Source organism: Salvelinus namaycush, chromosome 3 (genome assembly GCF_016432855.1).
Source record: "Salvelinus namaycush isolate Seneca chromosome 3, SaNama_1.0, whole genome shotgun sequence".
Classification (NCBI taxonomy): domain Eukaryota; kingdom Metazoa; phylum Chordata; class Actinopteri; order Salmoniformes; family Salmonidae; genus Salvelinus; species Salvelinus namaycush.
The window spans coordinates 75,061,319-75,083,758 of NC_052309.1; the positions used below are offsets into that span (position 1 = coordinate 75,061,319).

Here is a 22,440-nt window from a genome sequence, read left to right on the forward strand (position 1 = left end):
TATTACATCAGTTGTTATTATTGATTTGGGTATGTAATGTAAACTGCAAGTTAGAAACTGCAAACATGATATGATGCAGCGGAACACACAGTATCAGATTGCACAGGATAAAAATATATATTTAATTTGAAATTTGCATATAAAACTGGATACAAATACCTATGAAGCATTTTTCTATCCCAGTGCTTGTGAAGATAGTTAGGACTCTTTTGTGAAGTTAGGATAGTTAGTACCTGGTAGGATAAAACTGCATCCAAAAGTATGTTCCAACTAGAATTAGAGGTTCTACAGAGAAACTTGGTTGATCTGTTCTGTCTATATATTGTTTTGTTCTGGGGAACCCTTAGCTGGACTCCCAGACTCCGGTTTAAAATGTTATTTCCAGACGTTGAAGGATTATCTGAACAGAAAGACTTAAGGAGTTCCTGCAATTGATTAAGTAAACAACCTTTAATCCTGTCTGTCCATTATTGCAGCAGACACAGGATTTCCCAGTCTTGGCAGAGCACGCAACATCGGAACATCATTCTCTTTGTCACAAACTTCCAACAGCATCTATTATGGGCCCTCAAGTCAGCTTCAATAGCATGCAAGTTTTTTTTTAAAGACTCCCGAATTCAGAAATTCAGCTCCATGTAAGCGTCTAAAGACAGCACAGGATGCTCAGGCAGACATGTACCACGGCGTCGCTGTGCCAAGTTCATTCAGGAGAAGCTAATCCAGTGAAGTGATTACGCATGGCTGAAGTACAACTTCAATATTGCTCCTCAGAAGGATATTGATTTGCATTACAACGTACAGTCTCTGTGATTTAGACTACGGAAGACGTAACTAATACATAACAGTAGAGTGTAGAACATCTCTTCATAACAGCATATTTATTCAGAATCTTGCAGGGATTGGGGATGAACTAGGTTACCAGCAAAAAACATCCAATGTGCCGTTGCCTAAAACAAACTAACAGGAATAGACTTGACTCTTTATTTAGTACCATAGCAAATTATTTTAGGTTACACTTACAACCAAAGTGCTCTAATGTGTTAACCCAATTATCTCCTGTGCGCACACAGAGCTAAAAATCTACCCTGTGTACGATGACATGAGACTTAGAGGCGATGAAGGTGATTTGTAATTCCACCTTCACTGGAATGACACAAATAACTCCTAAATCCTCTGGGTTAAACCTTGGCACACATCCTTCAACACGCCAATCCACGTTACGCACCAGCCACAATAAGATTGAGGAAAACAAGAATGTTCTTCTGACAGGTTTAAAACCGGACCTGGCACCGCCAGAATAGAATAACAAAAGCTCAGCATTACCAATGGTGATTACATTAGACTGACGACGTAAATCATGCTACTTTCAAACATCTTTATTTGACTATTTCTAATTTGTCTCATGAACTGAGTGGACACAGCACAGAGTTGGTTGGTTTTGTATGGAAGGCTAAAGGGCTTCAAGTTAGCATCTTTACTGTACAAGCATTTCATTTCATAGGAGCTCAAAGGTAGCCGCTGTGCAGTTTTCTAACGTTTAAATTAAAAAAGACTCACTGGTGAAGTTCCTTATGCTCTGATGTAGTGCACACATCAGCAGAGGACACAGTACTAGCACTACCTACCCCTCAGCACAAGCATAGATGCTGATTAGGACCAATGATGAGTTAAAACGGTTTCATAAATTAGGAGAAAAGTAAGTCCTCTTTCCCACCCTCTTAAACAGACAGATCTGTCTCTCTGGCAGTCTCTGGCCAGGGTAGATTAAGGGTTCGTGGGATTGTTCAATGTTCATATGGTTACTAATGAGCAAAGGGGTCCTGATGACACGGGCCTTGGATGGGATGTGTATGGTAATGTAAGCCTGTCCAAGTGGAAGCCTGAACAGAATCTAAGAGTCCAGTCGACACACAGGGCTGTCGTAGACCATCTGTAGGTTGACCTTGTGTCCCACCAGCTCACGGATGTTGTTGATGCCATACTTGATCATGGTGGGCCTGAAGGAGACAGAGAAGGGCAGAGGAAAGAGTGTTAGGAAGATGACATAGTACATTATAAGGAGAGGTGGAAGACAGCAAAGAGAAAGAGAGGACAAACAGGTGATAGAGACAAAGGTCTGTATGGACAGAGGGGATGGAGGAGAGCGATTACACAGAGTAGATGATATGGTCCCTCCCAGCTCACCGACTATAGCCATTAACAGTGATTGTTCTCATAGATACAAGTCCTCAGAGTCACCAGGGTTCAAGTACCCGCAGTAGAGCACAAATATATCTAAATGGTCAGTTCTGACCTGCATCTGAGGAAACCATTATTCTAGGCTCATTAGGCGATATGGTGTTTTATGCGCTTTGCTCAGATATAACAATCCAGAAGTAAACCTGTCGACATGTGGGCCAACAGCCTGGTGGTGTGTGCTGGAAGCATGGCTGCACATCTGGGGACATGACCACACTACTGTCCACCTTTAACCCCTCTATGGAAAATCACACTGGGATTACAGGCATAACATTGTATATTTTCACATTATGGACACATTTTCCTATTGAAATCCCATGTTCCATTCAAGCAGACTAACAGTTGAGACTGTGCATCTGGTTACGAGAGGGTTAAGGTCAAGTTAAGGGATATGGAGCGGATGTGAGTCAATTCCAGTGAGATAGCTGGCCCAAGAGTGGGTAGTGATGGGGGGGGGATAGATACAGTTACATATTGTGATATTATTTTGGGATGATATATCGATATCTAAGTTTATTTGTAATTAATAATAAATAAATGGTTTTGCTACTCTAGGTAGCGTTAGATAGCACTAGTTGGCTGTACCTGCCTATAGCTTGTTCTCCATCTTCTTTTTAAAAATAGTGAGCAAACATTTGTTCAGCACTTATTTCCCTGACTGATCAAAACTTGTTTTCTCATGCTCTCGCTTGTCTCTCTGCAGCAGACATACACTGAGTATAACAAACATTAAGAACACCTTCCTAATATTAAGTTGCACCGCCCCTTTTGCCATCAGAACAGCCTCAATTCTACAAGGTGTCGAAAGCATTCCACAGGGATGCTGGCCCATGTTGACTTCAATGCTTTCCACAATGGCTGGATGTCCTTTGGGTGGTGGACCATTCTTGATACACACAGGAAACTGTTGACCATGAAGAAAACAGCAGCGTTGCTGTTCTTGACACACTCAAACCATTGCGCCTAGTACCTACCCCGTTTAAGGCACTTAAATCTTTTGTCTTGCCCATTCACCCTCTGAATGGCACACATACACAATCCATGTCGCAATTGTCTCAAGGCTTCAAAATCCTTTAACTTGTCTCTTTGAATTGGATTTAACAAGTGACATCAATAAGGGATCATAGCTTTCACCTGGATTCACACGGTTTGTCTATGTCATGGAAAGAGCAGGTGTTCCTAATGTTTTAGACTACATATCGTATCGGCACCTAAGTATGGTGATATCGTATCGTGAGGTCCCTGGCAATTCCCGGCCCTAGAGACAGGGGTCAGAGAGTGTTGAAGTGGGGTAGGCCAGGCAGAAGGGGTTGTGTATTATAGGTCTTGTATTAGACAAATGTCGGTCAGTCAATTCCATTACATCACCAGGATCAGTTCTAGTTGAAGAGGATAATGTGTTTCTTTGTCATTGACTCACCTCTCCAGAGACAGCCCCCAGGCGATGACCGTCACCCCCTCAGGGAGCCCCATAGGCAGCAGCATCTCTGGCCTGAACATCCCCGAGTTCCCCACCTCCACCCACTTTTTCAGCCCTGGAGAGAGCAGGAATGGACAATTTAAGATGGATTCAGTGTAGATAGGACTGCATTGTCTATGGGCTTTTGGGTTTGAGTGAGACAAAAGCCCAAGGCCTATACACACACACATATCACACAAACATGAGAAATTCCAGGGTTTGAGGATATTCACAAGAACTGTACCTTCATGATAGCTGAACACTTCCATGCTCGGCTCGGTGTATGGATTGTAGGCCGGTTTAAAGCGTAATTTGGTGATTCCTGGAGAAAATTGAAAATATATTTACTTTCTCAGAAATACTATATCTGACAGATAGAGAAACAAGCTCATGTTGTACTACAGGCATTACGATGCATTAGAGGCCACTTCAGTACGGACAACTGAACCCACTGTAAAAAATACAATTTAAAAAAAGAACGAGGTACTGGAAGCAGGGTGGGGGTGAATTCCTATTTAATTTGAAATTCCAATTCAATTCTTGAATTCCCTCATTCATGAGAATGTACGTTGAATTACATTCACATTTTTTAAGTTATGGAATTGTAAAAACATTTAATCTTTGGAATTGAATTGGAATTCAATATTTTTACATTTCCCAGTTAATGGAATTAATGCATATAGTATAAAACTGTAGGATTTGTTTTTAATCATTTCAACCTGTATTCCGATATTTCCAGTATAGCTAGGCTGTCTGAACAGTGACATGATCAGCCTGAAAGCCTGAAGAAATGTAATTTCTAATTGGAATTTGTGGAATTGTTTAGGATAATATTGAATTATCTCTGAATTCAAAGACTGACCTCGAATTTGAATTGAATTACATTTCCTGGGAGTGAATTGAATGAGTGGAATTGACCCCAACCCTGACTGGTAGAGCCCTCACCTAGTTTATTGAAAAACTGATGAAGGATGCCCATGAGGTCACCCAGGGTAAGGCCATAGTCAGCCACCACTCCCTCAATCTGGTGAAACTCTGCCAAGTGGGTGGCATCCAGAGTTTCATTACGGAATACTCTGTCGATGGAGAAGTACTTGACAGGGGTGAAATTTTCCTGGTAGAAAGAAAGGAACATTTGAAATGGTTACAGAGGAGTTGATCAATTGCTGCACAGTTAGAATGTAACATCACCCTCATGCAATTGATTTCTAATTAATTTGAGTAAATACTAAGACAGCATGAACAAATGTAGATAGTGGGTTACCTGCTGAGCGAGTTTATACAGCATGCGAGCGCTGACTGCTGTGGTGTGAGTACGGAGGATGTTCTTCTGAGCCTCCTCAATCTTCCAGTCATACTTGTACCTGTCAAACACAGACAGCGTTAAAAATAGAACATGTTGGGCCTTCCGAGTGGCGCAGTGGTCTAAGGCACTAGAGATCCTGGTTCAAGTCCAGGCTCTGTCGCAGCCGGCCGCGACAAGGAGACTTATGGGGCGGTGCACAACTGGCCCAGCGTTGTCCGGGTTAGGGGAGTGTTTGGCCGGCAGGGATGTTCTTGTCCCATTACGCACTAGCGACTCCTGTGGGCACAATGCACAATGCACGCCGGGCACAATGCACGCTGACACGGTCGCCAGGTGTACAGTGTTTCCTCCGACACATTGGTGCGGCTGGCTTCCGGGTTAAGTGGGCATTGTGTCAAGAAGCAGTGCAGCTTGGTTGGGTTGTGTTTTGGAGGACCCATGGCTCTCGACCTTCACCTCTCCTGAGTCCGTATGGGAGTTACAGCGATGGGACAGGACTGTAACTACCAATTGGATACCACAAAATTGGGGGGAAAAATGGGTTAATATTTTATTTTTATAAAAAATAAAACATGTTGTGGTCATGGTGAATGTGTGTGTAAGTCCATGCGTATGCATTTGTGTGGAAGATTAGCTCTCACCCCTGTGATCCAAAGCCTCCCTCTGAATGGACCTTCCTCACTCTCTCCAGGTAGTCCTGGGGAAACTCATGGGCCTGAGCTGGGTCTGAGAAATATAATAATAGGAGGGGCCACAGTTACCGGTAAGTTAAATGGAAATAATACTGATGGTACATGATGAAAACAGATTAGTTATATCTAATGGAAATCTAGAGTCTGTTTTAGCGAGGGAAATCAGATTTCCGGGCCTCCCGGGTGGCGCAGTGGTCTAGGGCACTGCATCGCAGCGCTAGCTGCGCCACCAGAGACTCTGGGTTCGCGCCCAGGCTCTGTCGCAGCCGGCCGCGACCGGGAGGTCCGTGGGGCGACGCACAATTGGCCTAGCGTCGTCCGGGTTAGGGAGGGTTTGGCCGGTAGGGATATCCTTGTCTCATCGCGCACCAGCGACTCCTGTGGCGGGCCGGGCGCAGTGCGCGCTAACCAAGGGAGCCAGGTGCACGGTGTTTCCTCCGACACATTGGTGCGGCTGGCTTCCGGGTTGGAGGCGTGCTGTGTTAAGAAGCAGTGCGGCTTGGTTGGGTTGTGTTTCGGAGGACGCACGGCTTTCGACCTTTGTCTCTCCCGAGCCCGTACGGGAGTTGTAGCGATGAGACAAGATAGTAATTACTAGCAATTGGATACCACGAAAATTGGGTAAAAAAAAAAAGGAAATCAGATTTCCCTTTCAGCGCATCATCGATAATGCACCATTTTTATCTTATCTGGGCATCAAGTCCAGACACACAGAGACACCCAGTCGCTCACCAGACAGGAAGAAGGTGTCGTGTTGGTCCCTGGCTGGGTGCTGCTGGGGCTGAAACAGGGAGTCAAAGTTCCAGAAGGAGCTCTCAATGAAGTTGTTGGTGGGCATCTCAGTGAAGCTGAAGGAGACAGGAGTGAGTACACACAGGTCTTAGAACTTAGTCTTACTGTACATTAGTTAAATACGGTATACTGATGTTGTCCTGCAAGGGCAGAATAGAGGATAGGCGACTGACCCCATCTCCAGGAAGATCTGTCTGAACTGCGTGCGGACCTTCATGAGCGGATGCAGGTGGCCACAGTCTGGGGCCACACCCATGGCCTCAAAGTTATAAGGCTTAAACTTCTTCTCCTTCCAGCTCCCACTGTCACAGACCAGAGAAAGGTCAATTTGGAGGAGAACATATAATATGTTCTAGAGAACATCAAATTAATTAGTGTATATGGCCAAACACAAGCAAAGTCTGTGTGCAGATAAAACATGGAGGCAAATAAACAAAAACACTCATTTAATTTTTGGGACACCTGAATACAGTTCTGTGCCAAATCCCCTCATGTGATATTGCATACCAGGTGCATTTTCATTCATCTATTTTGGACTACGAGAACTAACAAATTGTTCACATGAAAACCAGGCTTGGTCAAGAGATCACCTGCATTTTGAGCGAGACTGCAGTTTCCAGGTAAAAACAAAACTCATTGGATCATGTGCGGTACCTAATGAAAACACTGCCAATTTGACTACAACATGCAGTGATATGAATAGAAATGACACAGACATCACTGTGAGAGAATGAACCACTTCATACATTTGCCTTAGGACAGGGTCCTCAGCAGCAGCATGCAGGTTAGAGATACAGAATGAGGAATCCCTCATCCATCTTAGCAATCATAGAGCGACCATGACAAAGTTGACAGGAAAAGCAGAGCAGGATTCACCTAGCGATCATCTCTGGGGTGAGCTCTGTCTCCTGCTTGGTGATGGTGGTGCTGAAACAGCTACCCTTTGTGATCCAATAGGACTTGACCGTCCTAGAATTCACAGAAATAAATAATCATTCTCATTCAAACTGCATAAATGTGGTCATTTGAAAGTGTTATATCACATGAGTCACAAAGGCCACAAGAGGTGTTATCTTGGGGAACATTGGAGAATGGGAACATGTGGTGGTGGTGGTGGTGGTGAGGGCCTGGGACACTATTTAGCAAATAGGAAGTAGACAATAACAATCTGTTGCTCAATTCGTCTAAACTCTGGACGCGTGGAACGTCGCAGGGTTGAGTTCTCATACTGCTGTTCATTTATGATATTAAAACCAAACAAAACCTGGTGCTGGAAGCATGCCATTTAGGGCACAGACAGACAGAGACAAACGAGAAACAGAGAGAGCTACCTCGGGGAACAATGGCCTGAGCTAGCGACGGAGCCAACAGTCTCACCAGGTACAGTATTAACCTCACCACTGGGATCCTGACTGACTGGACCCAGAAAAGTACTTGTGGTCCTTTAGCTGGTGCATTCATTTAGTAATAATGTATATAAACACAATGTTAGGGTATTCATATCATTGGGTGAACTAGACATCTCGACTCAGACAAGGCGACAACATTGACTCACATCTGATCTGTGAATATTATGTAAGTAGGATGTAACTATGATATAAGACATAATTTATATTCTAATCCAAACCTGCATTTCTCAGCTGTTATTCAACTAAAGACTTAGGGGTCAACAAGTCAGAGAACATCCTCAGCATGAGACTATGCTGAGGCTAGTTGTGACTGGGACATCCTGAACATGCCTGGATGCCAGATGATTGAACACTGTTGTACTGCTGAATGGTATCTATTGCCATCTACTGGTAGATATCAGTTAGGCATATACTTAACATTTCACAAACATTTTCACAGTAGTCAAATATTATCAACCGGTTCTGATTCTTACACTTCAGAGAGCAGTTTGCGTTTCTTCAGCTCATTCTTCTCCTTCTCCTCCAGTTGAGACGCCTGTCCTTTCTGTACCAGGAGCAACTTGTCCCTCACCAAGTCTTCTAAGCGCTCCACCTGGGTGTACACACACACACACACACACACACACACACACACACACACACACACACACACACACACACACACACACACACACACACACACACACACACACACACACACACACACACACACGAAATTGATGCTTGTGTGTCATACTTATTTTCTCCATTATAAAAGCAACACTCACACTCAATCACAAAGCACACCAAGTCAGATGTGAAGATAAACTCACAGTCTTGAAGATCCTGGGGCCGCCCTCGTGGCCCTTGTCCAGACGGATCCACTTGTTGGACATGGCCTTGCTGAAACCCACCTTCCCAAAGGCTAGTTTCTACACAGAAATAGAGACAAAACAATCTGTAAACACTGCCCCAAGTAGAGAGCATATCACAATGTAAAGATCAACTTTAATTAAATTCTTTATTTTTCAGCCAGATGTTTTTCATCCAAATAAACATAACATCATGGTACATATTATTTGTCCAGGCACCCTGCAGGTCCTCTCACCATGAGCTGACTCTGAGGCATCCCTTCCTCTGGGATGGAGCTGACGACTCTGGCCTCATGGCTGCCCTGCTCAGCTATCTCACAGCCTTCCCCAGTCAGCTCCCAGTGCTTTGAGGAGCGCTGCTCAGCTGAGATCACCTGCGCAGGAAAACAAACAACCATGATCAGAATCATAATGGAGCCTTGAGGCAGAGGACCACACATTGGTCATCTTCTCAAGGTCTGATTGGTGTACACATCATGAATTAGCTATCACTGCACATTATACATTTACCATGGGCTCATTTTAGATCCAGTGACAATAACAGCTCCCAATTTATTGACTTGGTCTAATTTCTCAAAGTTGACATTTTGGTATTTCGTATTTTATTAGGATCCCCATTAGCTGTTGCAAAAGCAGCAGCTACTCTTCCTGGGGTCCACACAAAACAGAATACAGAATTACATTATACAGAACATCAATAGACAAGAAAATAACTACATACATTTCTTTTTAAAGGCACACGTAGCCTACATATCAACGCATACACACAAACTATCTAGGTCAAATAGGGGAGAGGCGTTGCTTTGTCTGTTTTTTTAAACCAGGTTTGCTGTTTATTTGAGCAATATGAGATGGAAGGAAGTTCCATGCAATTAGGGCTCTATATAATACTATACGCTTTCTTGAATTTGTTCTGGATTTAGGGACTGAAATGACCCCTGGTGGCATGTCTGGTGGGATAAGTGTGTGTGTCAGAGCTGTGTGTAAGTTTACTATGCAAACAATTTGGGATTTCCAACACATTCATGTTTTTTATAAAAGGAAGTGATGCAGTCAGTCTCTCCTCAACTCTTAGCCAAGAGAGACTGGCATACATTGTGTTTATATCAGCCCTCTGATTACAATTAAGAGCAAAACGTGCCGCTATGTTCTGGGCCAAATGCAGCATAACTTGTCTTTTCCTTGCTGCACTGGACCACACGACTGGACAATAATCAAGATTAGACAAAACTAAAGACTGCAGAACTTGCTTTTTGGAGTGTGGTGTCAAAAAAGCAGAGCATCTCTTTATTACGTCTAGACTTCTCCCCATCTTTACAACCATTGAATCTATATGTTTTGACCATGCCAGTTTACAATCCAAGGTAATGCCAAGTAATTTAGTCCCCTCAACTTGTTCAACAGCCACACCATTCATTACCAGATTCATCTGCGGTCTAGCACTTAAGGAATGATTTGTACCAAATACAATGCTCTTAGTTTTAGAGGACCAGTTTATTACTGGCCACCCATCCCAAAACAGACGGCAACTCTTTGTTAAGGGCTTCAGTGACTTCATTAGCTGTGGTTGCTGATGTGTATATGATTGAATCATCAGCATACATGGACACACATGCTTTGTTTAATGCCAGTGGCAGGTCATTGGTAAAAATAGAAAAGAGTAGCGGGCCTGGAGAACTGCCCTGCGGTACACCACACTTTACATGTTTGACATTAGAGAAGCTTCCATTAATTACCATCCTATACAAGTAGTAGCCAGCTAGGTGTATTAGACGTTGGTAGATTGCCTTAACGACGATTCAATAAAAGCTAATATTGAAAATGTCTAACAGTTTTTAGTCAAGTTTGCTGACTAGCAGTGCAGTTGAACAATCAGACTGAACAGTCACCATTGCCTTGGATTGTAGTCACCATTGCATTGTTCTGTGTGTCTTGACAGGGATGCAAGTCTGTGTAATAACATTGTCACTGTATTCAATAAGAGTAGCTAAATTATGTATTTATTCATGGTCTACAATGATTTATTCTTCACAATAGAAGGTTGCTAACTGGCTGGCTAACATGATCCCGTTTACGTCCCTATTGCATCACTTTCCTATCCAATCGCCCATCATCATAGAATGAACAGAAAAATGCTATAAGTACACGCTTGACGCCCAAACCGATATTTAATTACAGAATTTATTAAAATTAGGTTAGGGTTAAGGTAATGGTCCGTTTTAGGTTTTTGCTAGTCGGTTTAAGCATCAGCTGTGTCCTTAAGTTCTCCGCCGAATGAACAAAGTGGACAGTCGCTTGACTTCCGCTTCAACACGGGCAGGTAAACTCACATCACCAAGTGCCTGTAGGCTCTTCACAGCCCCGACGATAGCTTGGTGGTCCACACCAAGACTGGTCGCAACATCCTGACTGTCGAGACCACCGTCCACCTTTTCCACCCGCCGAAGAAGCGTTTCTACAAGACCAGTGTCAGCCATGCTTGTCACAGCGAAGCCGAAAAGAGACCGGTAGTGAGCTCAGTATTGGATATGTCGAAAGTACTGGAATACAAGAGCCAGTATTTTTAAATACCGTAAACTCCCCAGAACAAGCGAAAATTAATACCTGCATTGATATCTTGAAGAATTAAAACAAATCCACTACACATTTGATTTATCCCTTGCATTTCATGCAATGTACTGACAGTGACTGAATTGCGACTGAGGATGAGAATGATTAGCACTTCACATGAATGGATATAGTTGAATGACTGAACTGATATATCTTGGAAATATTGTGCTTGCTGTAGGTAGGTGAAGTTTAAATGGATGTAAGATCATACAGTTGCAATTCTGTTGTTTTAATGGCTCTCAACACCAGAATTGTCCCACGAAAGGGGGCTATAACGTGTTTGCCTATAACTGAAACGAATATTTCAATAGAAATATAATACAATTTTACTTTACACAAAAGCAAATTACTACACATCTTCCTTGTTGAGAGATTCTAAAAGTACTAATGGAAACAGACACGGAAATCCAGATGGATAGCTGTACCAAATATAAAATAATGTAAATGTCAAGTGTTGGTCCCGTGTTTCATGAGCTGAAATTAAAGTTCCCAGAAATGTTCCATACAGAGAAAAAGCTTATTTCGCTCAAATTCTGTACACAAACTTGTTTACATCCCTGTTAGTGAGCATTTTTTCTTTGCCAAGATAATCAATTTACCTGACAGGTGTGGCATATCAAGAAGCTGATTAAAATGCATGATCATTACACAGGTGCACCTTGTGCTGGTGACAATAATAGGCCACTCTAAAATGTGCAGTTTTGTCACACAACATAATGCCACAGATGTCTCAAGTTTTGAGGGACCGTGCAATTGGCTTGCTGAGTGCAGGAATGTCCACCAGAGCTGTTAACAGGATGTTAATTTCTCTACCATAAGCCACCTCCGTCATTTTAGAAAATTTGGCAGTACGTCCAAACGGCCCCACAACTGCAGCCCAACACCTCCACATCCGGCTTCTTTACCTGCGGGATTGTCTGAGACCAGCCACACAGAAAGCTCATGAAACTGTGGGTTTGCGCGACTGATAAGGTAAGCTCATCTGCGTGCTCATCGTCCTCAACATGGTCTTGAACTGACTTCAGTGGGCAAATGCTGACCTTCGATGGCCACTGGCACGCTGGAGAAGTGTGCTCTTCACGGATGAATCACAGTTTCAACTGTACCGGGCAGATGGCAGATAGCGTCATGTGGGCGGGCAGTTTGCTGATGTCAACATTGTGAACAGAGTGCCCCATGGTGGCGGTGGGGCTATAATATGTGCAGGCATATGCTATGTACAATGAACACAATTGATGGCAATTTGAATACAAAGAGACATCGTGGTGAGATCCTGAGGCCCATTTTTGTGTTATTCATATTCCGCCATCACCTAATGTGTTAGCATGATATTGCACAGCTCCATGTTGCAAGGATCTGTACATCATTTCTGGAAGCTGAAAATGTCCCAGTTCTTCCATGGCCTGCACACTCACCAGACACTTTTTCCCATTGAGCAAGTTTTGGATGCTCTGGATCGACGTGTAAGACAGCATGTTCCAGTTCCCACCAATATCCAGCAATTTCACACAGCCATTCAAAAGGAGTGGGACAACATTCCACAGGCCTGATCAACTCTACGCGAAGGAGATGTGTCATGCTGCATGAGGAAAATGTTGGTCACAGCAGATACTGAATAGTTTTCTAATCCACGCCCCTACTTTTTCTTTTGTTGGCATCTGTGACCAACAGATGCATATCTTTATTCTCAGTCATGTGAAATCCATAGATTTAGGGCCTAATACATTTATTTCAATTGTATGATTTCCTTATATGAACTGTAACTCAGTAAAATCTTTGAAATGGTTGCATGTTGCATTTATATTTTTGTTCAGTGGTCTTAGTGAGTCCAGATATTGGTATTAACTATGAGTTTGTCCTCAAATACATATTCTGCAGATTTGTAGGTAGGATCTACCCTGAAGCACAGATCACAGACCAAAAGCTCTTCACTCTGTAACAAGCTGTAGTTGAACACCTGCTTAGCTTGGTTCTGGGCTTCGTGTCAAGAGCTCATATGAGCAGAGCATTTGTGAGATCTGACAAAACTGTATCACCAGATTCATTGCACAAATGACAAGAAGCCTGGCATGCTGTACGACAATTATACAAAGTTGTTTCCCCCAGAAAATAGCCAGAAAATTGAGACCTTCATAGCAGACATAGAACGGTGTTTGGTGGTTGCAGAAATGATCACCCTGAAAGTCCAGCGTTTTTCCAAGCTTCCTCTGACTCCATCGAAAGACATCAAGACGGAGCAGGTAATTCCTGATGTGGTGATGGTACCAGAGCCCGTCTCCACTCCACCATCTGTAGGTACAAACACCTAGCTGGCATCCCACCGTGGCTCCTCGAGACTGAGTCAGTGCTGAAGCAGAAAGAGAGAGACATCCAGATCAGCTCAAATTGGGGTAAGCAGAGTATGCTGACCACAAATGGAAAGGCCTTTTGGTTAGGCTGTAAATGGTATTAATCAAATCAAACATTTTGACATGTAATGCCATTGCTTTTCTGCTTTCAGTGGGCTGTGGCACAAACAATTTCCACAGACAACTCTGAGGAATCAGTTGATAAACTGTGTTTTTCCTTTTTGTATCGATACACATTTTAACACTTCATCAAGTACCTGATGCATAGATTCATCCAATCTGTTTGACACTTAATGTAATGTCATTTGTAGGAGTTGGTCGCAAACCAAAGAGCTGGATCATATGCTGCTGTCCCAGCGTTGTAAGGGCAATGAGCTGTTGTTATCCTGGTTTCTGATTAAATTGTCGGAGCATGACACTTCATCACAATTCACCACGTTCACCTCATTCAGGCTACATCTGAACAGGGTTGGGGAGTTACGGATTATATGTAATCCTTTATATGTAAGAGATTACAAAAATGGGTAACTAATTTGTTACGTTACCAGCAAAAATATTAGAATCAGATTAGAGATATATTTTTTAAACTAGATGATTACATTGAGGATTACTTTTAAATTCAGAAAGGATGTTTGCGAGAAAAAAAATCTTTGACACAGGCTACAGTCCAAGCTATGTCTTCCAATGGTGTGACTGCTGTAGGCATTCAAAGATTATCCAATTTGAATAAACACTTGGAGGTAAGGATGACAGCAGTGATGTAGTCTAAGGCGATTCTGATATCTACATAGCTCATTGATGTGAATCACACTGCTGCTCTCTCATTTATCTATTTGCGCCTTACTGATTGTGGTTGCTGTGGATGGGTGTTCACAAGTTGAAATGTGTATTTGAACCCAATAATGGTTGAATTCAAATGGTCAAGCTGCCTATCAATCATTGTTTTTGAAACCAGTGGACAGCCAGTGAAAAATGTGCTCTTGCAACAGCTGCATAGTGTGGATCCCAGCTGATGGAATAAAAGTGGGGCTTTTATTGCTCAATCTAATTCATGCAGATAAAAAAAATAAAAAATCCATAGGCCTAATGGACACATGCTCAAACTTGCACAGTTTTGATAGGCTTAAAGGGGCTATCTGTAGTTGCAACATGCATTTTTTTATTTATATATATATATAATTTGGTTCACTCCAGACCTGACTGCCCTTGACCAGCACAAAAACATCCTGTGGCGTACTGCATTAGCATCAAATAGCCCCCGTGATATTGTGAGGATCTGTGTTTATTGCGCTATAACCCAATACTATATCACATGTGATATAATATTAGCAACTGTTGGCCTGGGTGCCTGGGTGCCTGTGTGTGTGTGCTGGAAGTAACATTTTGCCCCAGTGTGCTGAGAAGCTGTGGTTAACCTTGAGCGGGAACAGTATGCTTTCTATGCAGGTGCAAATAGTCCAACAGTGTTACAAAACTGTCTGACCTCAGTCTCTAGGGTGTGGGAGCGTAATCTACACAGCAACAGCGCCGAACACCAAGGAGCTCCAAGAGGCTGGGACCAGCCTGAGCGCCTGCGATAGGCTGAGCAAGTTTAAACCACGCTCAGCCTCTACTGTGATAGGCCAACAGACGGGTTGGAACTACTTCTATCACAGTATAATAACTGTTGTTTGTACACATTTTAGCAGTTCTCTGCTTTACCCTGCGTGGTGATACAGTGAACCCGTATATACGAAAATTGCATTTACCATTTATCGCTTGAGTTTAATAAAAATACTTAAAGTATATTCGGTGACTCTGAATCACATTTTATCCTGATACCAGATTTGAATTGACGCAACCCTTAACATGGTGACCCCCGACAGTGATCTGGTAAAGGACTTCGCTGGAGATTGTCCGGCCGATTGACCATTGCTGTCGTCAGACGGGTGTGTCTCACAACTCCAGACCGGTCAACTAAAAAGGTAAGCAGACACCTATTGTAAAAAACTAAAGTTCTGCACATTGGCATTATCCAAATTTTGTTTTGTGAGACACCTGTTTGATGTAAGTGACCAAATTATATGATTGATAAAATTTGAAATATAAATAACAATAGCTGTTGAATGTAAGAACCGTATGTTGTGGTGAATGCAATTTTGATTGGCCAAGTATTCAATGATATGACAGTGAATGCAATGTACTAGGTAGACCAGAAGTTCTACTTGATGTGTGTGTAGACCAGAAGTTCTACTGATATGTGTGAGGGTGGGTCGAAGAACCTACTAGGGTGAGTGTGGATGAACGGCAATATAACGTGTATGTAATGTATTAGGTGGGTCGGCGTACCTACCGGTTTGTGTGTGAGTAAGTTAATAAACTTGCTGAGCGAATGAAGGTTGATTATAGAATCAATCGAGTGAGTGTAATACATTAGCCATTGGTGGGCGTACTGATGGAGGTTTGAGTGAATAGTAATCCAGGCCAGAAGTTCTGTTTTATACTATTACAGGCCAGAAGTCCTGTGTTATATTGGAAATAAGATAAGTTTATCGAGCGATTGTAGTGCATTGGGTATTAAGTTGGCGCACTGATACCAGGTTTGAATGTCCCATAAGGAAATTGGTTAAAGTCCCGCAGGCCAAAAGTTCTGCGTTGTATCATTGAATATTCTTCATAATGTTGAGGGGGTTAAAGTAAAATGTGTGTGTAAAGCTGTAATACTTTTGCTGTATGTTTTTGGATTGAACTGTTGACTGGAATGAATGCATAATACGGTGTAAGCTTAAGTAGAAATGTTTATGTAAACATTGAATATATAGCGCTGTGTACGTTTGAGTTGAATTTTTAACAGAATTTTCTACCCTGATAGTTACACCATATAAGGTTCAGATAGTATAATGGTCAATCAAGAGGTAGAAAAAGTGTTGAAAACATTGAAATCAACGCTAGAAGTCAATAGAGGTAAAGACGGAAAGGACTGGAAGAAGAAGGGGGAAAAACTATATAGAGAATGGATAGCAGGGGGCAGCATTGCCGCGCCCACTGGTCTCCCAGTTGATGGGGAGCCTGGTAGGATACTGGAGACGCTGAAGCGGAAAACATATAAAGCCTGTTCTGAGTGGAAACAGGGGGGAGAACCAACAAAAGGGAAAATAAAAAACACAATGGAGAAGTCTAAATTGAAGGAGCGCATAGGCTTGGCTATGCTGGAGAAACTTAAGAAAATGTGTACAGAAGAAAAGACTACTCAGGCCAGATACCCGTCCACCCCCACGGCGCCCCCACCCTATGAAAGCCCTCGGGTAATGGCCCCCGTACTGGATCTCAATGATACAGTAAATTATCACAAAAGACCAGACGATGACAGCAGTGGAGGAGTTTGGTGCCAGGTGACTGAAAAAAGAAAAAAGGAAGTGGAGGTGCTATTGGAAGCAACCAGAGAACTGAGTAGAGGAGTAGCCAGCCTTAGTAAAATACAGGCTGGAATGGAAAGCATGTGCATGGATGGAGGAAGTGAAAATGGGTCCGTGGAAGGGGGAGCCATTTGGACTGAACTAAGTCAAACTGCACCACAGGATGCGGAAGACAGAAGGAGAAGGGCCATGGATGACCTACAAGAGAAACTAAGAAGAGGAGAAGAGGAAGTGAACATTTTTGAGAAAATTGTGAAGGAACTGGATCGGGCTAAAAAGAGTTGGGAGCTACAGAAACCAAGGAAAGGAGGACCTTATGTCAATGTGGGAGCATATAGCCACGAAGGAGGTGAGGATGAGGAGATGGGCATAGATAGGCTCCACAATGATCACCAGCAGGGAGAAGCTGAATTGAAATTCATATGTGGGCATTTTGAGGGGGGTGTATGGTCCGATCAGGAGGCCCCACCCGCCTTCCACACCAGGAGCAAGACCAGGTTGGGAGGAGCAAACATGATGCCACTAAGACAAATACCTGGTGGACAGACAGTATACAAGCCCTGGGCTCATAGGGATTTGCAGACTCTGATAGACAGTCTGCCACTACCAGAGGAGTCTGGATGTCGATGGGTTAAGGCTTTCGATAGTCTTACTGCAGCTGATGATCTTACCGTGGGTGACATGCTGGCTGTAATGAACAGGTGCATGGGAGATCAGGAATGCCGGGAGCTCATGACTGACGCAGGTCTACGAGGCAGATACGCCATACAGACCCCATTTGATCAATACCGAAATGGAATGTGGGCTGCCATCAGAAGGAAATATCCTACTCAACCCAGACCTCAGCTAATGAAGACCTTGACTCTGGGGGATGAAGAGAGCGTGCCAGTATATATGAAGAAAGCAAGGATTCTATGGAGACAGGCATGGAATGCAGAACCTGACAAAAACGAGATGAAACACCTGTTCCTAGAACAATGCATGAAGGGACTGCCTGAACATGTTCGTACAGAACGCGAAAAAGTAGTGGGAAACACCCGAAAAAATGTCATGGAATTCACAGAAATCGCACAGCATCATGTGGAAAGATACATAGAAGGTAAAAGAAAAGAGGAGGAGGAACTGAAACAACTACAAAAAAAAGGTTCTGAAGAAACAACTGCTGAAGACAAACCTGCTAGACAAATGCCTCTCACCAGCACTCCACAGCCTGGCCCGCTTGCGTCTGATGGGAATACCAGTGATACGGTTGCTGCAGTAGTACAAACCATGGCTGGATTGACGGCACCCCAGAGAAACGCATATGGCGGTCAGCCCCCTTTTACTGGATGGCCCTATTACAATCAAGGACCACAACCGGGCGGACAAAGTTCTGTGTGTTACAGATGTGGTGGAGAAGGTCACTGGTCTAGAACTTGCAGAAACCCACCTGAACCTGGTTCAATGAGGAGTGCACTATAGATGCATGGTATAAACGACAACCAATTTATCTTTGCAACGGGGGGTGGGGAATGTGATTACTGGGATTACATGATCACTAACTCTGGTCGTTTTTGGGAATGGAGAAGGGGTTACCCGTATAGCCTAGGAGACCCAACCAAGGTGGATAGGTTCTCCATTATTTGGGGAAGGGGTGAAAATCAAAAGGATGTTTGTAAAGGTGATGAAATTCTACTAACCATAAAATCTGTCAAGCTCTCTGATGCAGGTACATATACCTTGGGGATAGAGCGGTCTGGCGCCGATCTTATGGGTTCCTTTGAAACAAAGGTGCTGCCAAGACCACCCCCCCCCCCCCTTGCCTACGGGGCAGGAACGGGTGCAGCCGAACTCCTCCACCACTTCAAGACCGGGTTCCACACCACCACCTAAGCTCTCCAATCCGGTACAGGTAATAAATGTCTAAGATAGCGACCAATTGGGGACTGAAACTGGCTATGAGGGTAGGGATAATATGTGGTTAGCCTATACAATGTTGCACGTTTATCCCTAACAACACCAGTCCGGATGGGAGCATTTCAAAAGCTCTGAGCGGGTTGGAAAAGTTATCTGTGGAGATGAAGGGTCTTGCAGGTGTGGAGGAGGGGGGACTGTTCTCCTGGCTGGGTGGCTGGTTTGGTGAGTACACTGCATTGATGGTTACTGGATTTCTGACCCTAATAGTTGTATTTCTTATGTTAATGTGCTGTGCTGCATGTATTATCCCCTGTTTGAGGAAATATTTTACAGATGTTGTGCACGCTGCGGTTATGATGCCATTGCTTGCTCCCGGGGGGGATGCTGAGACTGCCTTGGCAGAGGATGATCCATGGTTTGCTATAAAAAAATAAAAAAATAAAAAATAGCTTATTTTTAGTTTAATTCATTGCTTTTTGTTTCACAATATATCCTTGTAATCTTTTACCCTGTATGTTGTCCTACCTTATGTCAAGGTTTAAAGTTCTTGGGTGGTTGGTAGCCAACCTAGTACCTGTTAGGTGTAGCAGGGTGGACAAGATGGTTTTTATTCTTTATACAATAAAGGTGTGTTTCTTTTAATCTTTGTATTCTGAGTGTGACACCCTCAAAGGGTGTCAAAAGGGGGAATCTAAAAACCCACCAATGTTTTTTATCTTGTTTTGCTTAAAAATAATTATCCTCCTAGATTGAAGGTTTCAAGTTCCTGGGTTCAACGGCAACCCAGTATATGGATACATAAATTGGTTACACCCCATGAGGGTGTAAAAAGGGGGAATTGTGAGGATCTGTGTTTATTGCGCTATAACCCAATACTATATCACATGTGATATAATATTAGCAACTGTTGGCCTTGAGCGGGAACAGTATGCTTTCTATGCAGGTGCAAATAGTCCAACAGTGTTACAAAACTGTCTGACCTCAGTCTCTAGGGTGTGGGAGCGTAATCTACACAGCAACAGCGCCGGACACCAAGGAGCTCCAAGAGGCTGGGACCAGCCTGAGCGCCTGCGATAGGCTGAGCAAGTTTAAACCACGCTCAGCCTCTACTGTGATAGGCCAACAGACGGGTTGGAACTACTTCTATCACAGTATATTAACTGTTGTTTGTACACATTTTAGCAGTTCTCTGCTTTACCCTGCATGGTGATACAGTGAACCCGTATATACGAAAATTGCATTTACCATTTATCGCTTGAGTTTAATAAAAATACTTAAAGTATATTCGGTGACTCTGAATCACATTTTATCCTGATACCAGATTTGAATTGACGCAACCCTTAACAATATGCAACTTTTCAGGGAAGTTAGAAACCAATATACACAAGCAGTTAGGAAAGCTAAGGCTAGCTTTTTCAAACAGAAATTTGCATCCTGTAGCACAAACTCAAAAAAGTTCTGGGACACTAAAGTCCATGGAGAATAAGAGCACCTCCTCCCAGCTGCCCACTGCACTGAGGCTAGGAAACACTGTCACCACCGATAAATGAGAATTTCAATAAGCATTTTTCTACGGCTGGCCATGCTTTCCACCTGGCTACCCCTACCCCGGTCAACTGCCCTGCACCCCTCACAAGCAACACGCCCAAGCCTCCCCCATTTCTCCTTCACCCAAATCCATATAGCTGATGTTCTGAAAGAGCGGCAAAATCTGGACCCCTACAAATCAGCCGAGCTAGACAATCTGGACCCTCTCTTTCTAAAATGATCTGCCGAAATTGTTGCAATCCCTATTACTAGCCTGTTCAACCTCTCTGTCGTATCGTCTGAGATCCCCAAAGATTGGAAAGCTGCCGTGGTCATCCCCCTCTTCAAAGGGGGAGAAACTCTAGACCCAAACTGCTACAGACCTATTTCTATCCTACCCTGCCTTTCTAAGGTCTTCGGAAACAAAGTTAACAAACAGATCACCGACCATTTCGAGTCCCACCGTACATTCTCCGCTATGCAATCTGGTTTCCGAGCTGGTCATGGGTGCACCTCAGCCACGCTCAAGGTCCTAAACGATATCATAACTGCCACCGATAAGAGACAATACTGTGCAGCCTTATTCATCGACTTGGTCAAGGTTTTCGACTGTCAATCACCACATTCTTATCGGCAGACTCAACAGCCTTGGTTTCTCAAATGACTGCCTAGCCTGGTTCACCAACTACTTCTCAGATAGAGTTCAGTGTGTCAAATCGGAGGGCCTGTTGTCCGGACCTCTAGCAGTCTCTATGGGGGTGCCACAGGGTTCAATTCTCGGGACGACTCTTTTCTTTGTATATATCAATGATGTCGCTCTTGCTGCTGGTGATTCTCTGTTCCACCTCTACGCAGACGACACCATTCTGTTTACTTCTGGCCCTTCTTTGGACACTGTGTCAACAAACCTCCAGACAAGCTTCAATGCCATACAACACTGCTTCCGTGGCCTCCAACTGGTCTTAAATGCAAGTAAAACTAAATGCATGCTCTTCAACCGATCGCTGCCCGCACGTACAGCATCACTACTCTGGATGGTTCTGACCTAGAATACGTGAGAACCCAAAATATGCACTTGTTTTTCTCCAATGTTTGTAAACATTGTAAATGTGAACAAACACCGTATAGCCTCACATCGTTAAAACAATAATTTGTGTGTCATGGATGGTCAGTCCTTGCATCCATAGCTGTCTATTAATCTCAGTGGTTACATTTCTCCAGGCCCATCCCTCAGCTTTTTACCAAAACAGAGGCGGCGTCCATATTGTTTTATCTGTGGATTTGCCCTTTAAACAGCTGCATATTATCAAGATAGTGTTACCAACAAAAAAGTAAACAATAGGCATATAGCAAATGCAGCATATATCATTAATTTTTCACATGTAAATGGTACTTTTCAGTAGTGCTCAAAGCATGCCATTCCATGAGCTCACCATTTATTTTTCAACTCAAATCAATGAGCCCAAACAAAATCATAAACAGAGTAGGGCTGGCTAATAAATCCTTAGTTTTGGGTTATGCTCAGGTAAAACAATTTGGCTAATCTATACTTCCATATTTCCAAGTCCTATTCTTGAAGATCAAGGGGTATAACATTAGAATAACTGGAATTCTGACTTTGGTTTTTAATGTAAGGATATAATCCTATTATATGGAGTAGAAAGCAATGGGTTAGATTAATAGAAGCCTACATAGCCAACCCTTAAAGTACAATTTAACATCCATATATGGCCAGCTATGTAAACTAACATTGATTTATCCTACAATAGATGTGGTTCAATTGGTAACATACATTTGTCTTCCAATGCATTTTATGGGCCAAGTAATCTAAGCACTGAATGTAATCAGAATAAATTACTGAGTTTGGGTAATCCAAAAATTGTTACTGATTATAATTTTGGACAGGTAACTAATTTT

At 43.1% G+C, this 22,440-nt stretch overlaps 1 protein-coding gene across 2 annotated transcripts; it reads right to left on the bottom strand.

Moving 5' to 3' along the window:
- Window positions 1-429: 429 nt before the first annotated feature.
- On the bottom strand, window positions 430-11,272 carry LOC120038418 (phenylalanine--tRNA ligase alpha subunit). 2 transcript variants are annotated; one of them, XM_038984187.1, is made up of 13 exons: window positions 11,078-11,271; window positions 8,984-9,121; window positions 8,709-8,807; window positions 8,370-8,488; window positions 7,364-7,456; window positions 6,661-6,789; window positions 6,428-6,543; window positions 5,645-5,729; window positions 4,962-5,061; window positions 4,643-4,811; window positions 3,942-4,019; window positions 3,659-3,773; window positions 430-1,997 (listed from the first exon to the last, which is right to left on the bottom strand). In XM_038984187.1, the coding sequence occupies exons 1-13, from the start codon at window positions 11,222-11,224 to the stop codon at window positions 1,892-1,894; spliced, it is 1,494 nt and encodes a 497-aa protein (XP_038840115.1). In that variant the 5' UTR covers window positions 11,225-11,271; the 3' UTR covers window positions 430-1,891. The 2 variants fall into 2 exon arrangements, with proteins under 2 accessions (XP_038840115.1, XP_038840122.1); XM_038984194.1 differs by lacking the exon at window positions 7,364-7,456 and having other exon boundaries at window positions 11,078-11,272.
- Between the last annotated feature and the right edge of the window lie 11,168 nt (window positions 11,273-22,440).